Consider the following 22,087-nt stretch of genomic DNA (forward strand, 5'->3'; position numbering starts at 1 on the left):
TTAGAGAGTTGCTGCCATCTAGAGGGTAGAAATGTAAAGGACAATGAGATAAAAAGGATTGTCAGCCCCAACTCCTTGAAAGGGGGAAATGTTTGATCCTGGATGCTAATTAGAGTAGCTGTATGCAAAAATAAAATTAATCATATTCTTGCATTTTGGTGAAGCTGGAAGAAAATTGTCAGTTGTTTTCTTTCAAAGACAGGTCTATATTTGCCTGTATCTAAACTTTAAAATAATATATGCAACATGTGGCCCGGTCTGCCAGCCAGATTTTTTAGAATTTTTGTTCTACATAGAATTTATGTACTGGAGTACATAAAGTATATTATATTGCTTCATAGAGATGGTAGCTGGTCTAATCTTGGAGTGGCTGGCTGGGGGAAACGCAGGTCAACTGATCTATGCATATTGTTTTATTTGCAGATTGTGCAGGCTGTGGAAGAGATATAAAGAATGGACAAGCATTACTAGCATTGGATAAGCAGTGGCATCTGGGATGCTTCAAATGCAAGGCCTGTGCAAAAGTCCTGACTGGAGAATACATCAGCAAGTAAGCAGCCCCTCATTTATCTTTGTTGTATTAAATACACAGTGGTTTGACCCCTTTTTTGAATAAGTGACAGTACCAAAGATATATTACGACAGGATCTCTTAGTGTTCCTACTGGTGAATATTGAGCTAGAAGTCCTGCTCTTGATCCACTGGTAATACCCACAGCAGAACCGATCTCTTTGCCCAGCAGGATTCATTCTTATCAGAGGACCATAATGTGAACTAGACAGCGATATTGCCTCCCTTCTCCTTAGATGTCTGCAAGTGCATAAGAAATTGCAATAGATTTTGGTAACAGATCACTGCACATCTCTGTCTTATGAAGTGGAGGAGTGTACAATCTAATCTGCTTCCACTATATTCCACCTCCCTCCATATCACATAGAGAATCAATTTGTGTCCACTCATCTTTCCAGATAGAGTAAGCCATCATTCCATCAAGTATCACAAACTGCAGCAATTGCTGATTCGTCAGAGGCAAGAGAGAAATATTGCACAATATAAAAGGGAAGAGAGAATTTTTGATACTTGTAGGCACTAATGGAACAGCCAGATTAAAATAATAGGTGTCATAAATGCATCCATCTGTGTTTGAAATACATGAGGTTCTTGATTCCAGGCAGGTCTTTGCTGAATGTTGTTGCTTGAATGGCCAGATAAAACTTTTCTAATACAAACTGCACTGTCCATTATTTCTTATCTAACTTGTGTAATTGACAGCTCTACCTGCATAACTTACAACTCTGTTCCACACCATGACGCTTGTATGGTGCTAAAAAAAGAGAGAGAAAGGTTTTTCTGTCACTGAGGATACCAAAGGAAACAAAGTGGTGCTGAAAATAAACATAAAAATAGAACTGTTTGATCAGGGCATCTTCATCACTTCCTTGGCTTACCTGACATTTGATGTCAGATCCGTTCTTTAAACTGTCAGACATCCGCTCATTTATTATAAATATTCCTAGCAGTAGTGGATGGCATGGTGGGGCAGCCATGCTCATACAACAACCACAACAACATATTATTTGTACAACAACAACAACATTGTATTATTTGTACCCTGCCCATTTGACTAAATTGCCCCAGCCACTCTGGGTGGCTTCCAGCAGAATATAAAAGAACACACAATACATCAGACATTAAAAGCTTCCTGATTCAGGTGTCTATGGAAGATTGTATAATTGTTTATCACTTTGACATCTGATGGGATGTCCACAGGGCAGATGCTACTATTGAGAAGGCTCTGTGCTTGGTTCTCTGTAACCTCATTTCTTGCAATGAGGGAATCGCCGGACAGCCCTCGGAGCTGGACCTCAGTTTCAGGGCTGAAAGATGGGGGTGGAGACACTCCTTCAAGTATACAAGGCTGAAGCCATTATACTTGCACAGACACATTTTTTAATTGTTGAGTGCAAAACAGCTACCTAGTCTTCACCCCAGCAGTTTCAATGCATCATAATATGCATTTAGCATATTGGAGAAACTGATTTACATCATGTGGATTACTTTCAGAGATGGTGCACCTTACTGTGAAAAGGATTATCAGGTTCTCTTTGGTGTCAAATGTGAAGCATGCCACCAGTTCATCACTGGGAAAGTCCTAGAGGTAAGAGAGCTGCATGGCTTAGTGTAACAGTATTTTATCCATTGTTATTTTTCTGTTTAAAGGAGAAGAAATGAAGCATATATTTTTGTACAGTAGGAGCATGGCCAACACTTCGTTCTACTGTAATATTTTCTAATATTAAAAGGACATACTTTAAATGTAATTTTAAAAGAGAGTACTCTTTAGTCCTGGAAAATGCTTGTTGCAAGAAAGTATCTGAAGCATCTGCAAAGGTAGAAAATAACAATACAGAATTGTATAGAGTGAACTCCCAATTCTTCCTTTGAAGTTGAATCTCTTGACCTCAAAAGTGGCCCATGGAAGATGGGCCAATTCTAGATCTGGCCCATTGGACAGATCCAGTTTGCTATTCCTGACTTAAATTCACTGTCATTTTCTTTGTGGTGGGAACTGCTTTTCCTTCCATTGACAGAGATTTAGCCATTCTAATATTCCTGAGCTTTGTGTTTTTGTATGGCTATTTTTCATATATTACTCTAGTGGAGCCTGGCCCATTGAAGCGAATGGAGCCCTGCCAAACCATCCCCAGTTTGCCCTCAGCTATATTCTCCTGCCTTCATTTTCACTTATAACCAGTCCAGGGTACTGCCTCTCGCCTCCCTCAACTTCCTTAGTCTCAGTGTTGCCCTTGTAAAACTCAACAGAAAGGAGCATGGGGACAAAATTAGAACTAGTTGGCTCTTCCTGTCATGGACTCTCGTTCCACCTACTGCTAAGAGGTCCATGCCTTCTGCCCTGGCACTCCTAGTAGACACTAGCCACCACTGTATACTTAATGTATAAGCCCTATGCTTGTTGGTGGCACTTAGAAATAATATCAGACAAGTAGAACCCTACAACAGAAGCTTACAGTGTCTGGTGCTTCTTTTCAGGATTCCAGCCACCCCATTCCACTACCTTGCCCAATTTTCATTTTGCAAAAACCTGTCAGTCAGTGTTCCATACCCACCGAGAATACTCACTTCTCGTTAGGCTCTTTTCTCTAATATTTTCCCCTATATTAAATCCATTCATTTCTTCATTGATGTGTATGAGCAGCTCTTTTTTTGCATCCCTGGGAATGATTTAAGATATCTTCATCATTTGAATAGGTTACTTCCTGGTTCACATGAAGAGAGTTCTTTCTACTGTGTGTTTGTGTGTGTGTGTGTGTGTGTGTGTACACACACACACACACAGCAGCTCCTCTGCTTGCTAGGCTTGCCAACCCCTTTCCCTAACCCTCCTTAGACCTCACCAATTCCTCCCATACTCCCCATAGACCTCACCAACCCTGTCCCCTTACAGGGTTGACAATGCCACTAGAAAATGGGAATCAACAAAAAAATGGGTGCCAACTATGTTTCATTTTTGGAGCTCAAATGATGGATTATTCAACATCTTCAGCATGTTCTTCCTGGTAGTTTTGCAGAAGTAGATGTCTGAATGCTTTGGAGCAGTGCATTTCCTACATGCTGTAACACTTTCTTTTACTTTAGTTTGCTTTGTGAACATTTAAAGATCTTTTCTCTGTCTAGTTTTCCATAGATTTTGATAAGATGTGTGTGCACTTTAGATAGATTGAACCATTACTGTCATAGAAGAAATACACCAGAGGGCAGCACTAGTCCCTATAAAAGGAAACTCTGGGTTTTTATAAAGATTGAGGTTGTGTATCTAGTGTAACAGCTGATTAAACCTTAATTAAGCTGTGCTAATTTCTAGCAATGCACAAAAAAGAACTTGTATAATTTATTACATAGTAAGGCTCTATAGAGCTATTGCCATGGTAACAAGGGCAGAGAGGAACCAGCATCAATGGAAAACTGCTAGTTTCCTGTTGGCTGCTGGATCCTTAACAGGAAATGATGGTATGAAAAGAATGAGGGCTTATCTTTAATTTAGTGGAAAGTTTATTTTGTTAATCTTCAAAAACATAGTGCAGGCTATATCTTCTCAACATTTCTAAGAAGCAATAGCTACAATAGATTACACTATCTATGATTTTCTGCTTTTATATTATGTGTGTATAAATATGTGTGTGGAACCGTCAGAAGGCCTTCGGCACTGGACCACAGTGTCTGGGCAGAACAATGGGGGTGGAGATGCTCCTTCAGGTATACTGGACTGAGTCCATTTAGGACTTTAAAGGTCAGCACCAACACTTTGAATTGCTCTCAGAAACGTACTGGGAGCCAATGTAGGTCTTTCAAGACCGGTGTTATGTGGTCTTGGCGGCCGTTCCCAGTCACCATTCTAGCTGCCGCATTCTGGATTAGTTGTAGTTTCCAGGTCACCTTCAAAGGTAGCCCCAGATGGAGCGCATTGCAGTAGTTCAAGCGCGAGATAACCAGAGCATGCACCACTCTGGTGAGACAGTCCGCGGGCAGATAGGGTCTCAGCCTGCATACCAGATGGAGCTGGTAAACAGCTGCCGTGGATACAGAATTGACCTGCACCTCCATGGACAGCTGTGAGTCCAAAATGACTCCCAGGCTGCGCACCTGGTCCTTCAGGGGCACAGTTACCCCATTCAGGACCACACCTGCCCACCCCATTCAGGACCACATCTGCCCTCCTCCTGTCCCCCCAAAACAGTAATTCTGTCTTGTCAGGATTCAACCTCAATCTGTTAGCCACCATCCATCCTCCAACTGCCTCCAGACACTCACACAGGACCTTCACCTCCTTCACTGGTTCTGATTTGAAAGAGAGGTAGATCTGGGTATTATCCGCATATTGATGAACACCCAGCCCAACCCCCCTGGTGATATCTCCCAGCGGCTGCATGTAGATGTTGAAAAGCATGGGGGAGATGACAGAACCCTGAGGCACCCCACAAGTGAGAGCCCAGGGGTCTGAACACTCATCCCCCACCACCACTTTCTGAACACGGCCCAGGAGGAAGGAGCAGAACCACTGCATAACAGTGTCCCCAGCTCCCAACCCCTCAAGACAGTCCGGAAGGATGTTATGGTCGATAGTATCAAAAGCCGCTGAGAGATCCAGCAGAACTAGGAAACAGCTCTCACTTCTGTCCCTAGCCTGCCGGAGATCATCGACCAGTGCGACCAAGGCAGTTTCAGTCCCATGATGAGGCCTGGATCCTGACTGGAAGGGATCCAAATGATCTGCTTCTTCCAGGCATGTCTGGAGTTGTTTAGCAACCACTCGCTCAATCACCTTGCCCAAGAATGGAAGATTTGAGACTGGGCGATAATTGGCCATATTGGCCACATCTAAAGATGTTTTTTTAAGAAGCGGTTTGATAACTGCCTCTTTCAGCGGGTCTGGGAAGGCTCCCTCACAGAGAGAAGCATTCACCACCCCACGAAGTTCATTGCCCAGCCCTTCCCGACTAGCTTTTGTAAGCCAGGATGGGCAAGGATCCAGGAGGCAAGTGGTTGGTTTCACTCGTCCAAGCAGCCTGTCCACATCCTCAGAGGTAACAGAATTGATCCCATGCAACTTGACTAGACAGGACTCTAGCACTCTCTCGCCCCGGCCCTGCTCCCATGGTGGAGTCTACCTGTTCCTGAATCTGAGCAACTTTATCTGCAATAAACTTTGCAAAATCATTGCAGGAGATCATGTAGCCTGTGCTGAAGCCTCCAGAGGGGCGCCATTGAGGCTCCTAGCCACCCCCCTTGCAAATGAGTATCCTTGCAAACTGGATCCTTGACCCAGGTGAAATAAAGCCTAGTTCTGCCCCTGAGTAGAGGCTTGAGCAGGGCACCACTCTCACTTCACAACTATGATCCGTTCCTTTATCTATATAGCAGCTAAAGGAGTCTGGTTGGTGTGGTGAGCTGTTTGAAATACCATCCAACAACGTTTCAACTTTTTATTACACTAATACATTTTTTGAGGTGACATGACATGGAAATAAGATGTGTTCATGCTTCAGGGGGTGCCCTCAAGGCCTAAGGTCTCAGTCCAAGCAGGTAAAAGACATTTGCCAAAACACATAGGGAAGCAGGGTTCAAGCTGTTGCATCATCACAACAAGCCAAAATCTAGCATCTCACAAAATGGGCTGTAGCTTCTGAAAGTCATATCCTGAATATTTTTTTGGATGTAACTGACAGACAGAAAATCAGAAGTATTTTTTATTTCTTTTTCTCTCCCCCCTTCTATTCCTTCCTTCCTTCCTTCCTTCCTTCCTTCCTTCCTTCCTTCCTTCCTTTCTTTCTTTCTTTCTTTCTTTCTTTCTTTCTTTCTTGGTTTCCTTGGTGTCCTCTGCTCTGGATCATTATGGGGATTATACATACATGAAAGTGATGGATGGTTGCTAAAGGACCCTGGGTGAAAAGCAGGAAAGGAAAGATCTCCCAGGGTGGGAGACTGGGAGAAAAAAGAAAGAAAGAAAGAAAGTCATGCTCTTGAAATAAATACTTTTTTTAGACTTTAAGCTGCTTCAAGGATGCAGCCTGTTCTTCTTTTAACCAAACACCCACAGACTTGTGGCTCTAAACTTACACTTTATCCATCTCTCCCTGAGCCCACTTATGTCACTTGTTACCAAGTTTGAAAAACATTTTATAGGGATTACATCACAGATTCATATCTTTCCACCATTCCCGCTAGAATTGGACTAATTAGAATTGAGTTTAACAGAAAGGAATGAAATCCCAGTGAAATGGAACTGTAGCAGCCAAGACTGAAATTACAATTAACCCAACCCAATTAATAACCCAATTAAATTTCAGGTTTAGCAATGAAGCTGAGATGAATATTTGAAATTTTCATATGTCAAGTACCTGTTTTAAAAGAATAGTGCAGCTTGGCATACAAATTCCTTCCCCTCTGATTTAGTTAGCTTCACAAATCCAATATTCAAATCATCTGTATGATATGCAAAGAAATATATTGTTTAGATAATTGCTGTTAAATGGCCTGGCAACATAATATTATTCTACAGTTTGCCAGAAAATCAGTCAAGAGAATTGGCTCAAGGACAGTTTTTTTAAGGGGGCCAGTTTCTAATATGAAGACTCTGGTTAAGATTTGGGCTGCAATTCTGTACAAACATACTTGGAAGTAGGTTCCATTGAATAAATGAGGTTTACTGTTGAGCAGATGTTTACAAGACTGCACTGTCAGTTGCTTAATATCTACTGGATGCTTAGTAAATAAAGTATAGTCTTTTGGATACAGAATGTCCCCAAACTTTTTTGAAAAACATTTTTGTGCAGCTCTGCTTGATTCTAGAAGTATCCCCAAGGTGCTGACTTCCCTCAGAAAGAACAAAGCTCTGAGTAATTCAGTTAAATTATTACACCTACCGTAGTTAGGTTTGCCATATTTTGAAGAGCAAAAAAGAGGACACATTTGCCAACTTATACTTTTAACTATGGATTGCTATGATGAGACTCATTTTACATACCCATGAAAAAGAGGCTGTGTCCTGGAAAAAGAGGACATATGGCAACCCTAAATACAAACAAATGGTATTGCCCTCACCTGGACTAATGTGACCTCCCCCTGTCTTTTCCTCCACAATGGACTGATCCATTGATTCTGAGCTTGAACTGAAAAGACTGAACAGTCCTCCTCTTCACTGTGCAGTGATTGGGATACTGGAGGGTTGCGATTTGGAATGAAGAGAGGGCTGTCTTTTGGATTAGAAATATTATCAGAGGTTATGCTAGCCAGTTCAGTAAGATTGTGCTTTGGGAGTTTTTGTGTGTCAGCAAGATGTTTCTCGCAGTTCTTTTGAATCTGAGGAAAGTGGAATGAGCACCTCACTGGATGGAAAAGTTTTAGAAAGCACAGCAAAGAAGCCTTAGCAGAAGGTAAATGCTTCCAAATTCTTGTGAGATGTAAGTGTGCAATGTGAGAGCACAATACTTTCAGGAGAAAAATATGTGGGCAGGGGAGATGGGGTGACTCCATATGCCAAGCAGACAGCAAGAACAGAATATGCCTGTTTGCAGTTGGCGTGGCTTCTTGTCTTTGTCATGAGATATGTTATACTGAATATATGTACTGTATTAATAATGTTTGTCATTCATTGGGTTGAATTCTAATTTCTTTTTGAACTGTTTTTAGTGTGTGCTTTGCTTTTATGGTATTCCTTTGAATATATTTTACATGGAAAAAGGTTTCCCATATTACACCACAGTCAATCTTAAATTACTGTGAAATGAAGAAGTGAAAACCATGACTATGCCTTATGCATAGGCTACACTAGTGAAATATCTCAGTGGGGCAGAGAAATTGTTTCTTGTGGGGGGGTGTAACTCTAAAAGCTGCTGCATCATTTAAAAATAAATAGATTTGTTGTTGAGCCTATTTGCATCTCAGAATAAACCTATATGTCTATAAATTGCTATAGGAGAATTTGCTGCTTTAGGGCCCCTTTGCTTTTTTCACTGGTAACTCATATATTTGTATTTTTACTATATTTTGTTGTACTTTATTGTTGCCCTACCTGAACATTTAGGAGAGACAGGATGTAAATATTTTAAAATAAATAAATACAGTAGTGAATATCTCTGTGAACATCTTTTAGTTTCCGTATGCTACCCACACATTACATTGGTTGTAGTTTTTGGCAAACATGTATTATTCAAACTCATTAGAGCCTATGATGACCCGATATATACATCTGCAGAGACATTTAAACTGCAGAAACATATCAGTCATATGTGAAATTGGCAACATTGTGTTGGTCACAGCTGCCTAGGGGACATGGTTTTGAAGGCCAGTGTATAATCTGTCTCCCCGTTCATCCCCCCATCCAGAAAAATGCTATTGAGAAGTAATATTAAGTAAATATAAAGAGCTGACGGGGAAATTGTGCAAGGAATAAAAAATCTCCTTTGTGAAACAATTTGGATCTCATTGTTCCCTTGGAAAATCTTGTGACACTTCATAGGAATTTAGAAAAAAAGTTAAGCTTGCTTGCATGAGCTTTGCTCTCAAATTTCTGATTACCTGTCAGAAAATAATGGCCAGATTTCCTGCTGCTGCAGCTTGGGATTTACCTGTTAAGTTTCAGCACCCAGGTTGTCTCTCACATGCGGCTTTTGTTCATCCTCAAAATAATTTAGTGCAGTGTTTGAGAGGCTGGAGGTAGACTAATGTACCCCACCCACCACCCAAAGTTGGTAGAGCACTCCTTCTTCATGTATCTGTAAATATTTCCTTTATCCATTACTAACTTTAGTCAAATAGGTATTGGGATTTTAATGCTTCAGAAGCCTGCAAAATTTCTTTGGTGAGACTGGAAAAATTATCATGTACACCACAGACAGTGCTGGCTCTAAGGGTGTTCTAAAGACTGTTATTTGTCTTCAGCCTTGCAGGCCAGCATTGTTAAGGGGTATGTACACTCATTTATTCTCCGTCCTCTCCCCAGAAAACTATTGCCTCTGAACAAACAAGTTTTGCTTGTTTATTTTTAATGCCTCAACAGGAAATCTAGCATATAATTTTGGATGAAAAATCATAACTTGAAAGGGGTAGCACAAGCAATAGAGGTGTTGAAGAAGCCTCCAGGAAGGGTGAGTGGAACAGTACAGTTTAGTGCACCTTCCACCACACAGGTCTGGCTGTCATTCCACTTTGGCATGCAAAGAATTTGAACTCAGAGCTTGTGTTTTTGCAGAGCTCAGAGCAAATGTACACTGGCCCTAGGAGCAAAATGCTAACAATAGTTTCTCTCTCCATCCTATGCCCTTCCAAAATGTTGTTGTTTTTTTTTGGGGGGGGGTGTTATTGGGTTGTTTTTGTTTTTATTCTGATTATGTATTCTGTGGTTTTATATTCTGATTTTATCCTGTGAACTGCCCTAGGACCTGCAGGTATAGGATGGTATATTTAAAAAATAAATAACTAAATTTAGGGAGGAATAAATGAATGCAGCCAGACCCACTTCCCCAAATTAGGAGTCTTTTGCCAATGGTTGATGTTTTTGTTTGTTTGTTTGTTTACTTCCTGCTGCCTTCTTCGCCTTTCCACTTACTTGCCTTCTTTTCCCCAGAAATAATCACATTCCTTGCTATCTTCTAGTGAGAAGCAAGGAATTTCAGAGTCCTCTGATATGCCAAGGATTCTGAGAAAGTTCCAGAATTGAAAGCTAACTGAGCATTGTAGTTGATGCTTGAAACAATTCTGTACTTGTCTCTTACTCTGGTTGATTCAGGGGGGGGGGGCAACTGTGGTGGTTTCATGCCTAAGGGTGCATTAACACAGAAGCCATCCCTGTTTGTCTTTCCTTAAAAAAAAAAAAAGGTCACAGTGTTTGTTTCCTGATTAGTCTTGTTTCCCTGTATTTCTGGTTGGGAGGGCTAAACCAGACATGCCTATTAGTAGAGAGGGGGAGACAGGCTGCTTTCATCTTTCCTTTGCTAAATACACGCCATAGTAAATTTAGATTGTCTGTGCAGGTGTTGTCCCAGAGAGACTGTAATAATACAACAGATGGGCTGCCCCACAACGAACATGGTATTTATTTATTTATTAATTAAATTTCTATCACTCCTTTCTCCCTAAGGAAGCCCAACTTGTTGATGCTTCCTCCAGTGATTTGTAAACAACTTGTGCTGGATCATAGCTGTCACAGATTTGAAAATAAGGGACCAGCAGCCAAAATAAGGGACCTGCAGCCTCACCTGTTTCAGGCACTCCAGTCTTCTTGTCCTCCTGCAGTCTAGTCAAACTCATGCTGGTAGCTTCGAGAACACTGTCCAACCAACTTTGTAACCAGAGGTTCAACTGAATAGAATCTGAATCACATGCACCACAAGGCCTATGCAGCCTCAACTTAAGATGGCTCCCTGGCCTGGCTTTGCACTGCAAAGTTTGCAGCAGCACTTGCAACAAAATGGCGTCCAGCATTCAAAAAACCCCTCAGCTTGCATTAACTAGCCACACACAAGGCATGCAAGCTCCACCCCCCAGTCATTCTTAGACTTCTTATTGGGTGAGCAACACAGCCAAGCAACACAGTTGGAGCCTCCCTCCTCCCTGGCCAGCAGGGAGGGAGGGAGAGGAGCTGCTTCCTTTGAAATTTAAGGGACATCATTTAAGGGACATCCATCAATAAGGGACAGCAGCGGGACATGGCGCTGGAATAAGGGACTGTTCCTTCAAATAAGGGACACTTGACAGCTATGGTGCTAGATAGTGTTCATTTACTGCCCAGATGCAAATATCTAACAGGGACTCAGATGTCAATCAGTTGGTGCTTTTTGTAAATGACAGGAATAACTTGGCACCAATCGACACAACACAAGCATATACATGCACATGACACATGCACTTGGGTGGATTTGCCTGTATAATTGTACTGTGTCACAATTTGCATAGCTAATTGATCCAGATTACCCAAGGTGTCAAACAGGATAGTGGATTCCCCCAAAGGTCTGGTGGTAGTTAAATTATCCATAAACTTTCTAAAGTCAAGTCAGATTGTGAAAAGCTCTAAAGGACTCTTCTGAAGTGGCTGGCTGTAGAGGAAAATAGGCGAGTTTCAAAGGTTGTTTTTGGCCCACTTTTCAATGCTGTCACGTTCCCAGAATGCAGGGAGTGAATTTTGACTAAACAATTTTAACAAACAGGTAAAGCAAGTGGACCATGTAACAAAATATTACTATGTACCCAATCTTTATTTTAGACCAACCAGCGCCGCTTGGCATATTTTGAATGAGTCCTGTGGGAGTGTGGCATAACCCGAAATAGCTGCCATAATGAAAAGAGACAGGACCACAATGTAGTGTGGGTATGTGTCTCCTCACCCTCCCACCAAACAATGTAAAAAAAGCACCTTCATCAACCACCACTATGCTTGCTCACAGAGGAAGGTTCTTTATGCCTCTTCTCTGCTCAGAACAGGGAGGAAGGGTTCCAATCCTGTCATCCAGCGAAATGTGAGCATGTTTAAGGAGTGGTGGTAGGGTTCAGTGTAGAAGAGGCCAATGCAGTGCAGCAGGAAGTCTCCTGTGCATTGTTGTATTTTGAAGGGCTATTTACTGATACCTTTTGGGGGGCTACCATTGAACATACTGGTAGGCACATTGGCACCCACGGGTGTCATAATAGTGATCCCTGTTTTAAATTGTGCTTAGGAGAGGCAGCTACATGAGGAGGGTTGGGTTTGTCATACCTTGGGTTGAATGTGCTTCAGGTTGAGCGCTTTTGGGTTGTGCTCCGCGGCAACCCGGAAGTAACGGGGCGCGTTACTTCTGGTTTTCGCCGCTCGCGCATGTGCAGACACTCAAAATGACTTCATGCACAGAAGCGGCAAAACGCGACCCGCGCACGTGCAGACACGCCATCGCGTCTTACGTCCCATTCAGGATGCGAACAGGGCTCCAGAACGGATCCCGTTCGCATCCTGAGGTACCACTGTATTGCACTCTTACAGTAAGAAAGGCCCAAAGGATATTCCTGTGCTGAACCACAGCCTGTGTGCAAAGACGTCGAAGGTCAAATTGATCTTCAGTGACATGTAGCTGACCTGGCATTGTTGGCATTTGAAGACTTTGCAAAAAAACGGGGGGGGTGTGTGTGTGTGTGTGTGTGTGGGAAATGGCATACAATGTAAGAGTTAAGAAGCCTCAACTCAGTCTTATGTCTGAGTTTGTGGCCTCAGCAGCAGCATGATTAAAAATAAAATCTGCTAGAATTCGTGGTTTCCAGATGTTCTTCTAATATCCTACACGCAGCCAGTTTAAAGCACAATGTAGATCCATCCTGAAGTGACCCTTTCGAACAATGAAGCAACCATAAAACACAAGTGAAACATTCACCCTAAAATTGGAACCAGATGTCAACCTAGCAGGTTTCAGAGACACTGTAGAAATCCCATATATATGTCCAGGATTTGTGGTAAAGGGGAGAGAAGGGAACCTATATAGAAATGTATTATCAAATTGTTAGATCCTTGAAATATAGCAAGAAATAAAATAAAATTATATGTGTAAAATGCAATAAAATAAAATAATAAAATAATGAAATTGTGTAATGGGAGGAACCTCTCATCTAGACTCAACCAAAAGGTAGAAACTTCTGCGTTTAGGTACAAACTACATGTGATGCTCAGCTGTGTGCAGTTTGCCCCCAATTTTGGGGTGTTTAAGGCCTGTGACTTGAAGCCCTTAAAATCCCTTTTCTTTCTAAGGTTAATACATATCAACAGATGGACATTCTCTGTTTCAGAGTGGAATGTCCATGCATTTGAATACATAGAACCTCAGTGGTATATAAATTTGAGGGTAACATCCAAGATTGTGTAGGTAGACCTCTCTTCCCTCCAGCAGCCCTGTGTTACCCTGTGGCACCCACTAATTTATGCAGAATTATGTGAAAGTATATAAAAATTCCATCCAGTAGCACCTTAGAGACCAACTAAGTTTGTTATTGGTATGAGCTTTTGTGTTCATGCACGCTTCTTCAGATACCATGCACACGGAAGCTCATACCAATAACAAACTTAGTTGGTCTCTAAGGTGCTGCTGGAAGGAATTTTTTTATTTTGTTTCGACTACAGCAGACCAACACGGCTACCTACCTGTAACTTGAAAATGTATGACATGTTTGATGTAAAAAGTCAGCTGGTTTGCCCCTGAAATGAATCTAAATAAACCCTAAAACCTGAAATATTGACTACAAACTTTAGAAAGTCTTTTGGTGTTTGTTTATGATGCTAAACTGCGGTTTATTTTAACCACAATGTGCATGAACTGCAGGTTGGGGCACACATCTCAAAACAATCTCAGTTTCCTTAGTCAGTGGAGAACAAGCAACCAAGTGTCTGGTTTAGAGCTTCATCTGAACCTACACTTGTGATTCATCTCTTGACTTCAGATTGTGATTTATTTAGAGAGGAACAAACCACGAGCAATGGTTTGAACGTAATGCTAAACCAACCACTCTGTGGTTTGTTTCTCCGCTTGGGAAATGAGTAAGGCCAAAAGCAGGAGAGCTTGAGGTGGTAATAACAAACCCCACAGCTTTGCTTTTCATTAGATGACTAGTGTATATCTGTTTTCAGGAATGGGAGCCCTTGTCTTCCAAGCATTATCCCTGTATCCTAATATGTTTACCAGCCTTTATTGTGGTGATTACTCTGAGTTTCACAAAAAAAAAAAAAAAAACAGCCCATGTATCAAACAAACTTAATAAATGGCTCATCACAGGGAACTTGGTAGAATATTATATTCCTCCATGTTATGTTTAACCAGTGATAGCAGACTAAGGAAAACTGAGGACGAGACATAGCCGTAAAGTAAGAATTCCAAAGTTAGAAGAGGTAATGTTTGAAGAAGGCATCATGTGAATTTCAGATGGAGGGGAATTACCTGCAGCTTTGGGGAATTTTTTTTTAATAAAGCCATGCTGTAAATATTAGGCCGCTCTGCTATGTAAGGTGTTCCATTAACATTCCAAGGGTCATAAAATACCCATACAGCACAAAGGCAGGTTGTTTTAATAGTGTTTTGCTCCTGAGAGAGTATTTAATACCATAGTGACATATACAGAAATGGGGTACTGTTAAATATTTTACTAGATCTAGTTGTCAAAATGGAATGGTTCATTATTGTGAGAAAGGGAATTGCTTTCTTACTGTAAGAGAAACACAGCATTAAAATTAATTCTTTGTCAAATGATAGGAAAGAGTTATTAGATAGGAGGGCTGAACCCAGCTGTTGAACTGTAATACTCAAAAAATGTGTCCCTTTGGCCAAGAGAAAATATCTGTTCATAATTAGCCGTCCTTCTGCCAGATCCATTGGCAGTGAAGAAATCCTAGTGGGTGCCTGATAATGTGTATCTGCCTTCCAATGGCTGTTCTCTTGGAAAGGAGCAGAAAAATGAGGTCAGAAGTACTTACACTTAACACAGAGGGAAAACATCCATCTGATCGGGGTGTAGTTCCAATAGTTCTTGCAGCCTACAAGTTTGGTGAAGAATGGAAGGGTGGCAAGTATAGTTGTGTACTTTGTGTACCCCTAGACAGAAATACTACAGACATTTTCTTGGGAATAAGACATTTTGGTGTGAACTGGCATGGCATTATTCCTTTGGTCCTCAAGCTGGGATTGCATACTTTAAGTGTAACCTAGAGAAAGTCAGGACTATGGCCTGGTTTGCAGGAAGGAAACCACAGCTGCTTTGTTCTCCCACAGGCTGCTAACAAACACAAACCATGATTATAGCTTTTGGTTAGTCAGAAAGAGAGTAACATGGGTAAGGCTGGCTATGGCTATCTCATACCTTACCATACAGAAACTACCCCTTGAGTAATACTTTATTGCAAACAAAAGTAAATTTCAATTTTTGATACAAAATTCTACAATGCAACTTTTGCCCGGACAAATAAGGAAGAGAGCCTTATTTGTAAAGAATTTTGAATGACTAGCCAGAACTGTTTTTTAACAAGTTTGATGTTGCTTGTCTGCAGCCGTGCATGTACGCCTCCCCAAAGATGTTGTAAAACGCTGTTATTAGTCCCCCCCCCAAAAAAAAATAAACCTCTGAAGCTAAGGGAGGCTAGTGTTTTTGTTTTTATGGTCCCTAAGCATCTCTGATTTTGGGTTAACTAGCCTGTTAAGTAAAGACAGGTTTCTGCAGGAAATCAGACAATGAATGGTTCAGTGGAATTAAGTTATAGAATGAGATGACACTAGTTCTCTCGACTAGTTTATCATTTTAATTCTGCACAGTTTCCTTTTTTTTTCAAAATGATTTTTATTTAGTTTTCCATCCACAACAAAAGAGACAAGACAACAAAGAAAACACACAACACGTATAGTTTCATGCTCTTAATTTCATGGTCCTTACTCTCCCGACTTCCTCGTACCTCCCCTTTCTGCATTCTCATGTCGAAATAGTTAATTAGCAAATCCCTCCCTTTTTTTCAAATTGATTATACAAATTGTTCAGATTCTTCCACTTAACCATTATCGCTATTAACCCCTATTTTTCTCATTCAACATCAATCTAGCATTCACTGATTTTAGAATATTTCTTTAAATAGTCTTTAAATTTTTTCCAATCTTCTTCCGCCGTTGCTCTTCCCTGGTCTCGAATTCTGCTCGTCATCTCTGCCAAGCCCATGTAGTCCATCACTTTCATCTGCCACTCTTCCACGGTGGGTAAATCTGGTGTCTTCCAGTACTTTGCTATAAGAATTCTTGCTGCTGTTGTGGCATACATAAAAAAGGTTCTATCCTTCTTTACAACCAATTGGCCGACTATGCCCAGGAGAAAGGCCTCTGGTTTCTTAGGGAAAGTGTACCTAAGTACTTTTTTCAGTTCATTATAGATCAGTTCCCAGAAAGCCTTAATCCTTGGGCACGTCCACCAAAGGTGGAAGAATGTTCCCTCCCTTTCTTTACACTTCCAACATTTGTTCTCGGGCGAATGATAAATTTTTGCAAGCTTGACTGGGGTTATGTACCACCTATAAATCATTTTCATAATATTTTCTCTCAAGGCACTACATGCCGTAAATTTCATCCCGGTGGTCCATAACTTTTCCCAGTCAGCAAACATTATGTCATGACCAATATCCTGCGCCCATTTAATCATTGCAGATTTAACCATTTCATCTTGTGTATTCCATTTCAACAACAAGTTATACATTTTTGACAAGTTCTTAGTACTAGGTTCTAGCAATTCAATTTCTAGTTTTGATTTTTCCACCTGGAAGCCAACTTTCCTGTCTAGTTTAAAAACTTCCATTATCTGATAATAATGCAGCCAATCTCTCACTTTCCCTTTTAACTTCTCAAAACTTTGCAATTTCAGTCTGTCTCCTTCTTGTTCCAGAATTTCCCAATATCTCGGCCAGTTAACCTCCATGTTTAGTTTTTTAATAGCTTTTGCCTCCATTGGCGACAACCACCTTGGAGTTTTACTTTCCAACAAATCTTTATATCTAATCCAGACATTATATAGTGCTTTTCTGACAATATGATTTTTAAAACCTTTATGAACTTTTGCCTTGTCGTACCACAGGTATGCATGCCATCCAAAAAGATTGTCATAACCTTCTAAATCCAAAACATCAGAGTTTTCTAGAAGTAGCCATTCTTTCAACCAGCAAAAAGCTGCTGATTCATAATACAATTTAAGGTCTGGCAGGGCAAATCCGCCCCTTTCTTTCGAATCAGTTAATATCTTAAATTTTATTCTAGGCTTCTAATTCTGCACAGTTTCCAAACACACATACCTTTTTAAAAAACAGTTTTACTGTATATGTTTCTTCATTCTGTTAAATTCTGCAGTTCATGGTTATGCAGGTATTAGCAAGTGCAGCCACTCAATCTATTTTGCTTTTAATTTGATCAATATGTTTAGGCAGCTCTCAGATACTTGATATTTTCCTAATTTGCCAGTGGGGAGACTAAGGCTGCAATGAAGTCTCAGTTAGTATGATTAACTTATAATGCTGTCATTCTGTGTAATTCTCTTGCTAATGCTAACTTGCCTCAAGTGAGAGGACACAACAGAGAACAATCTGTTGGTCTTCTGCCATAGATGATCATTTAATTGAATGCAGCTAAGAACCTATAGTTTAGTGCTTCCTTCCTTTCACTTCAAAGTTACTTATTCAATGCATGTTTACTTGGAAGGACTTGAACCCTAGTAAGAATACTGAAGATTATAGCCTTAGCGGTGTCCAGTAATACATCTTCACAAAAGGAACTTGGCATTACCAATTAATACGGGCGCTTACTTGATGCCCTTTTGAGTGCAGTTCATCAGACACTGACATTTTGTTCCTTTGGACCTTAGGTCCCTGATGTGGTCCCCGTGGGTACCATGGCACCCTCAAACATGCCCCTTGGCACCCACTATGGCCTCCTGCCACTCCTCATTTTTAAAGGTTTTTTTAAATAAAAAAACACACACAATTTATTTTTGTTTGGTTGAGAGTGTTTCTTGTTAGGGAGGGGTGGGTGTGACAGAACATAGATGTTTTGTTATTTTTTGCTGGGGGTGGTGATCCCGAATTTCACCAGTTTTTCTTCCATGAAACAGGTATATTGTGGGGCCTACCTCAGTTCGCTAGATTTTCAAATGTACCCTTGAGCCCCGAAAAACTGGAGACCCCTGCTTGAGATGCTTTGCCAATTCATGGTTGTTCCAGAAGACTTTTCATTCCTATAGTCCTACTAGACTTTCTTGCTTTAGTGTTACTACCTCAACTATTGATGTTGTTTTTTTGCTGGTATTTGATTTTTCTGTAATGTTATGTTGGATTTGTTTCTATGTGTTGTGTGAGTTATGTGAGCTGTTTTTAATTCACTACTTTGTGAAAAAGTGGGATACAAGTTGTTAAATAATATAAATGGAATAATTTTTAAGTCTAATCAGTCTCGTATCAACTTATCTAGGAGACTTGGGTGACTAAGAGTATTTGGATTTAGTAATGAGATTAAAAAGCATTTATCACCTCTAGACTGCAACTTTAAATCCAATTCAGGCCAACAACACAGTATATTGAATGCTTACCTTATTGTACAGCCAGTGAATGGTCAGTGTAAATTAAATTAAAGTGTCAATCCCAGTTTTCCACAGGGGCTATACAGTATGTCTCCTAAGAGTTAGGGCTAATAGCAGTGGAAAGGAAAGAGAAATACCAGGTACTGACCTCTTGCTATTAAAACAAGCAAATGGTCCCTTTGGGCCAAAGCTGAAATGGAGCAGTGAGGAATGTGAGTTCAGAATTTATTTATTTATTTATTTATTTATTAAATAAATAAATAAATAAATAAATAAATAAATAAAAATTGGTCACTTTTTCTTGCCAAAGGCAACCCAAAACAATTTACAACCAAGCAATATCATATATAGGCTATAATGAATAGTGATATGTGTGGTATGGGTCAGATCACATTTTCTTGCATTTGTATTTCTGCAGGCAGGGGACAAGCATTACCATCCAAGCTGTGCACGATGCAGCAGATGCAATCAGATGTTCACAGAAGGAGAAGAAATGTACCTGCAAGGTAAGGACAGAACTTTTTTTTTTTTTAAGTATGGGAGCTGCTTTGAGCATATGAAAAAGCAGAATCAAATTCATGTAAATAAATAAAATAAACCAAAATGACTGACAAAGATCCACTTCTTTAGTAATTCGTATGTAACATTTCGGACCTCTATTTATGAACTATATCTGCTGGAGAATCCCTCTGCCAGAAATATTTGGTGACCCCTCTCCCAGTTTTCATATTCTCCAAATCTTGACTACAGCTCTTGGGTAAGGAGGAGAGAGCTTAACCCTGATAACAGGTTCAGATAACATGCTAGACCAAACACTGGCTGACATAAAGGGAACTGAGAAAGGAGCAAAGCAGTTGCAATCTCATCTCCAAGTGCCTGCACTTTCACCCTACATTATGTACAAATGTGGCTGATTTCAATTGGATCATCTCTTATCTGTATGCTTGTTGACACTCGGAAAATGTTTGCAAATAAAAAAAATGTTAGATGAGTATGTTTCAAGTTACTTAACAATAAAAGCTGGTGAATAAAAATTAAGTTTATAATGAAAAAACTTAGTGCTTATTAGTTATCCCTGCTTAACGTATTAGTTAAGTAGGCTTCCTTCTCATGGAATAATTTGGTAAAATACTGTGTCTTTTCCTGCCTTTTGGTAAAATAATTGGGTAAAATACTGTGTCTTTTCCTGCCTTTTGGTAAAATAATTGGGTAAAATACTGTGTCTTTTCGTGCCTTTGATTTTCACAAGTATAGGGGCTAAACACTTATTTAAAACAAAGAAAAAGAAATATATATATATAAAATTAAAACATCCAGTAGCACCTTAAAGGTAAAGGGACCCCTGACCATTAGGTCCAGTTGTGGACGACTCTGGGGTTGTGGTGCTCATCTCGTTTTACTGGCTGATGGAGCTGGCGTACAGCTTCCGGGTCATTTGGCCAGCATGACTAAGCTGCTTCTGGCGAACTAGAGCAGCGCACAGAAATGCCGTTTACCTTCCCACTGGAGTGGTACCTATTTATCTACTTGCACTTTGATGTGCTTTCGAACTGCTAGGTTAGCAGGAGCAGGGGCTGAACAATGGGAGCTCACCCCGTTGTGGGGATTCGAACAGCCAACCTTCTGATCGGCAAGCCCAAGAGGCTCAGTGGTTTAGACCATAGCGCCAGCCACGTCCCTTCAGATTCTTTGGTATCTGAAGAAGTGTGCATGCACATGAAAGTTTATACCCAGAACAAACTTAGTTGGTCTCTAAGGTGCTACTGGACATTTTTATTTTTATTATTTATATTTTGACTGCGTCAGACCAACATGGCTACCTACCTGAAAGAAAAAGAAAGAAAGCTGAAAGTTCAAGGGAAGTGAGAGGGCGGGATCCACCTAATAAGCTCCAGCAGACCAAGTCTTGCACAAGGACTTCCACTTGCACAATAGGGATTCCCTCTTGTCCTCCCACCACACCCCCCTCTGGGTGAGGTCAGGAGAACACTCAGAGCAGGGTGTGTGAGGGAAGGAGATGGAGGGTGGTTCCCACTGGCGAGCTGAAATGCTTGTGCAGATGGAATGAATGGAAGAGTTTGGCACTGAATCCCACCCAGAAACTACCTAAGGAAACTAGACTTAGCCTCAGGCCTCCCTGTGACTGTGCCTTTCTTCAATAGCCTGTCTGCACTAGAGGCAGTAAATGTGGTTCCTGGGCTAATATGTGGCTTATTGTAGATTTTCTTGAAGAAGAAGATGCAGTCCAGAGCTACGTGACTGGGGAGTATGCTGGCAGGATAAAGCCCACATTGTGTTTCTTACCTTGGCTGCAAGTTTTGACTAGCTTTGCCTCTGAGCCAATATTCTCATTACTTGGAACCTTTTGGACATGAAAGGAGTGACTTTTCTTCCCCCTGGTCCCAAATCTGTGCCCTTCTCATGAAAATGTTTATAATGGAGTGTGCTGATAATAAATGCTATGTGATTATTATCCTTTATTACAGTGCCAAAGGTGGATCTTGTTGAATAAAGGTTCCCCATACTGTTTACTCTGACATTTACTTTGCAAACCTCCTGCTTTTGTTGGGAGAGGATTTCCTTTGCTTTATTGCTTGTACTGTAGCTAATAAAAAGCACAACTTTTGGGAATGTTCCCTTTTCTTTTTAGTGTCAGGCATGTTATTTTACTGCCATGGTCAAATGGGCTTTAAACTTAAGCTTTGGCTTGTTTGAGATTCTAGTTAATTTTAACATTGGCTTTTGTGAAGACAGGGATGGATTTTTTTTATTTTTCAAAAGACCTTTTAATGGCAAACATAAGCATTCTTTACTGAGGGCTCCTCAGATGGTTTGTTTATTGGGCATTCACCAACCGGAAGCCTCACCTTGGTTTTCGAACCGTTTTGGGAGTCAAACAGACTCCTGGAACGGATTAAATTCGAGAACCAAGGTACCACTGTAGTGCTGTAGTGCCAGGGGCACTGTGGAATTGATTTTAATTCCTAGTGGAGATGGGAGAAAGTGACTTGGACAACCTGAGTGATAGGTTGTCCATAGCAGAAGCAACTCTTGAGAATTCAGGGTATTAATATTACTTCAGTACTCTTTGCTGTTTGCATGCTTCCATTCTTCTGACCTGAATGCAACAAGACTTGACTTGTTCTCTCTCCACCCTCCAGGTTCTACAGTTTGGCACCCTGACTGTAAGCAGTCCACAAAGGGTGAAGAAAAGCTAAGGGTAAGTTTTGTTGCTGTTGAAAAGGGTGTTTTAGCACACTTGGCAGCCTGCATTTGCAGGAGCAGATTCCACCCACCTTACCTAGAAGGAAGTATAGGGTATTGTGGAATTAGGCAGCATTCTGATTACTTAAGGCTGACCATCATGCGAATGACCCACAGACCCTGTTTCCTGCACAGCAAGCAGATAGCCTGGCCTGCATCCAAACATTTTCTACTTCTGAGTGTCCTTTGCAATGGCACTCAATCC

General features: G+C 40.8%; 1 protein-coding gene across 34 annotated transcripts in view; it reads left to right on the forward strand.

Annotated features, from left to right (window-relative positions):
• ABLIM1 (actin binding LIM protein 1) overlaps positions 1–22,087 on the forward strand; it is a 217,240-nt gene that overhangs the window by 133,602 nt on the left and 61,551 nt on the right. For all 34 annotated transcript variants that reach the window (XM_083741312.1, XM_083741302.1, XM_083741303.1 and 31 more), the window contains 4 exons: positions 424–550; positions 2,065–2,158; positions 19,037–19,124; positions 21,780–21,838. In XM_083741312.1, coding sequence (XP_083597438.1) covers positions 424–550; positions 2,065–2,158; positions 19,037–19,124; positions 21,780–21,838 — 368 coding nt within the window. The remainder of the gene's footprint in view (positions 1–423; positions 551–2,064; positions 2,159–19,036; positions 19,125–21,779; positions 21,839–22,087) is intronic.

The sequence above is a fragment of the Podarcis gaigeae genome, assembly GCF_964106915.1.
Source record: "Podarcis gaigeae genome assembly, chromosome: 5".
Taxonomy (NCBI): domain Eukaryota; kingdom Metazoa; phylum Chordata; class Lepidosauria; order Squamata; family Lacertidae; genus Podarcis; species Podarcis gaigeae.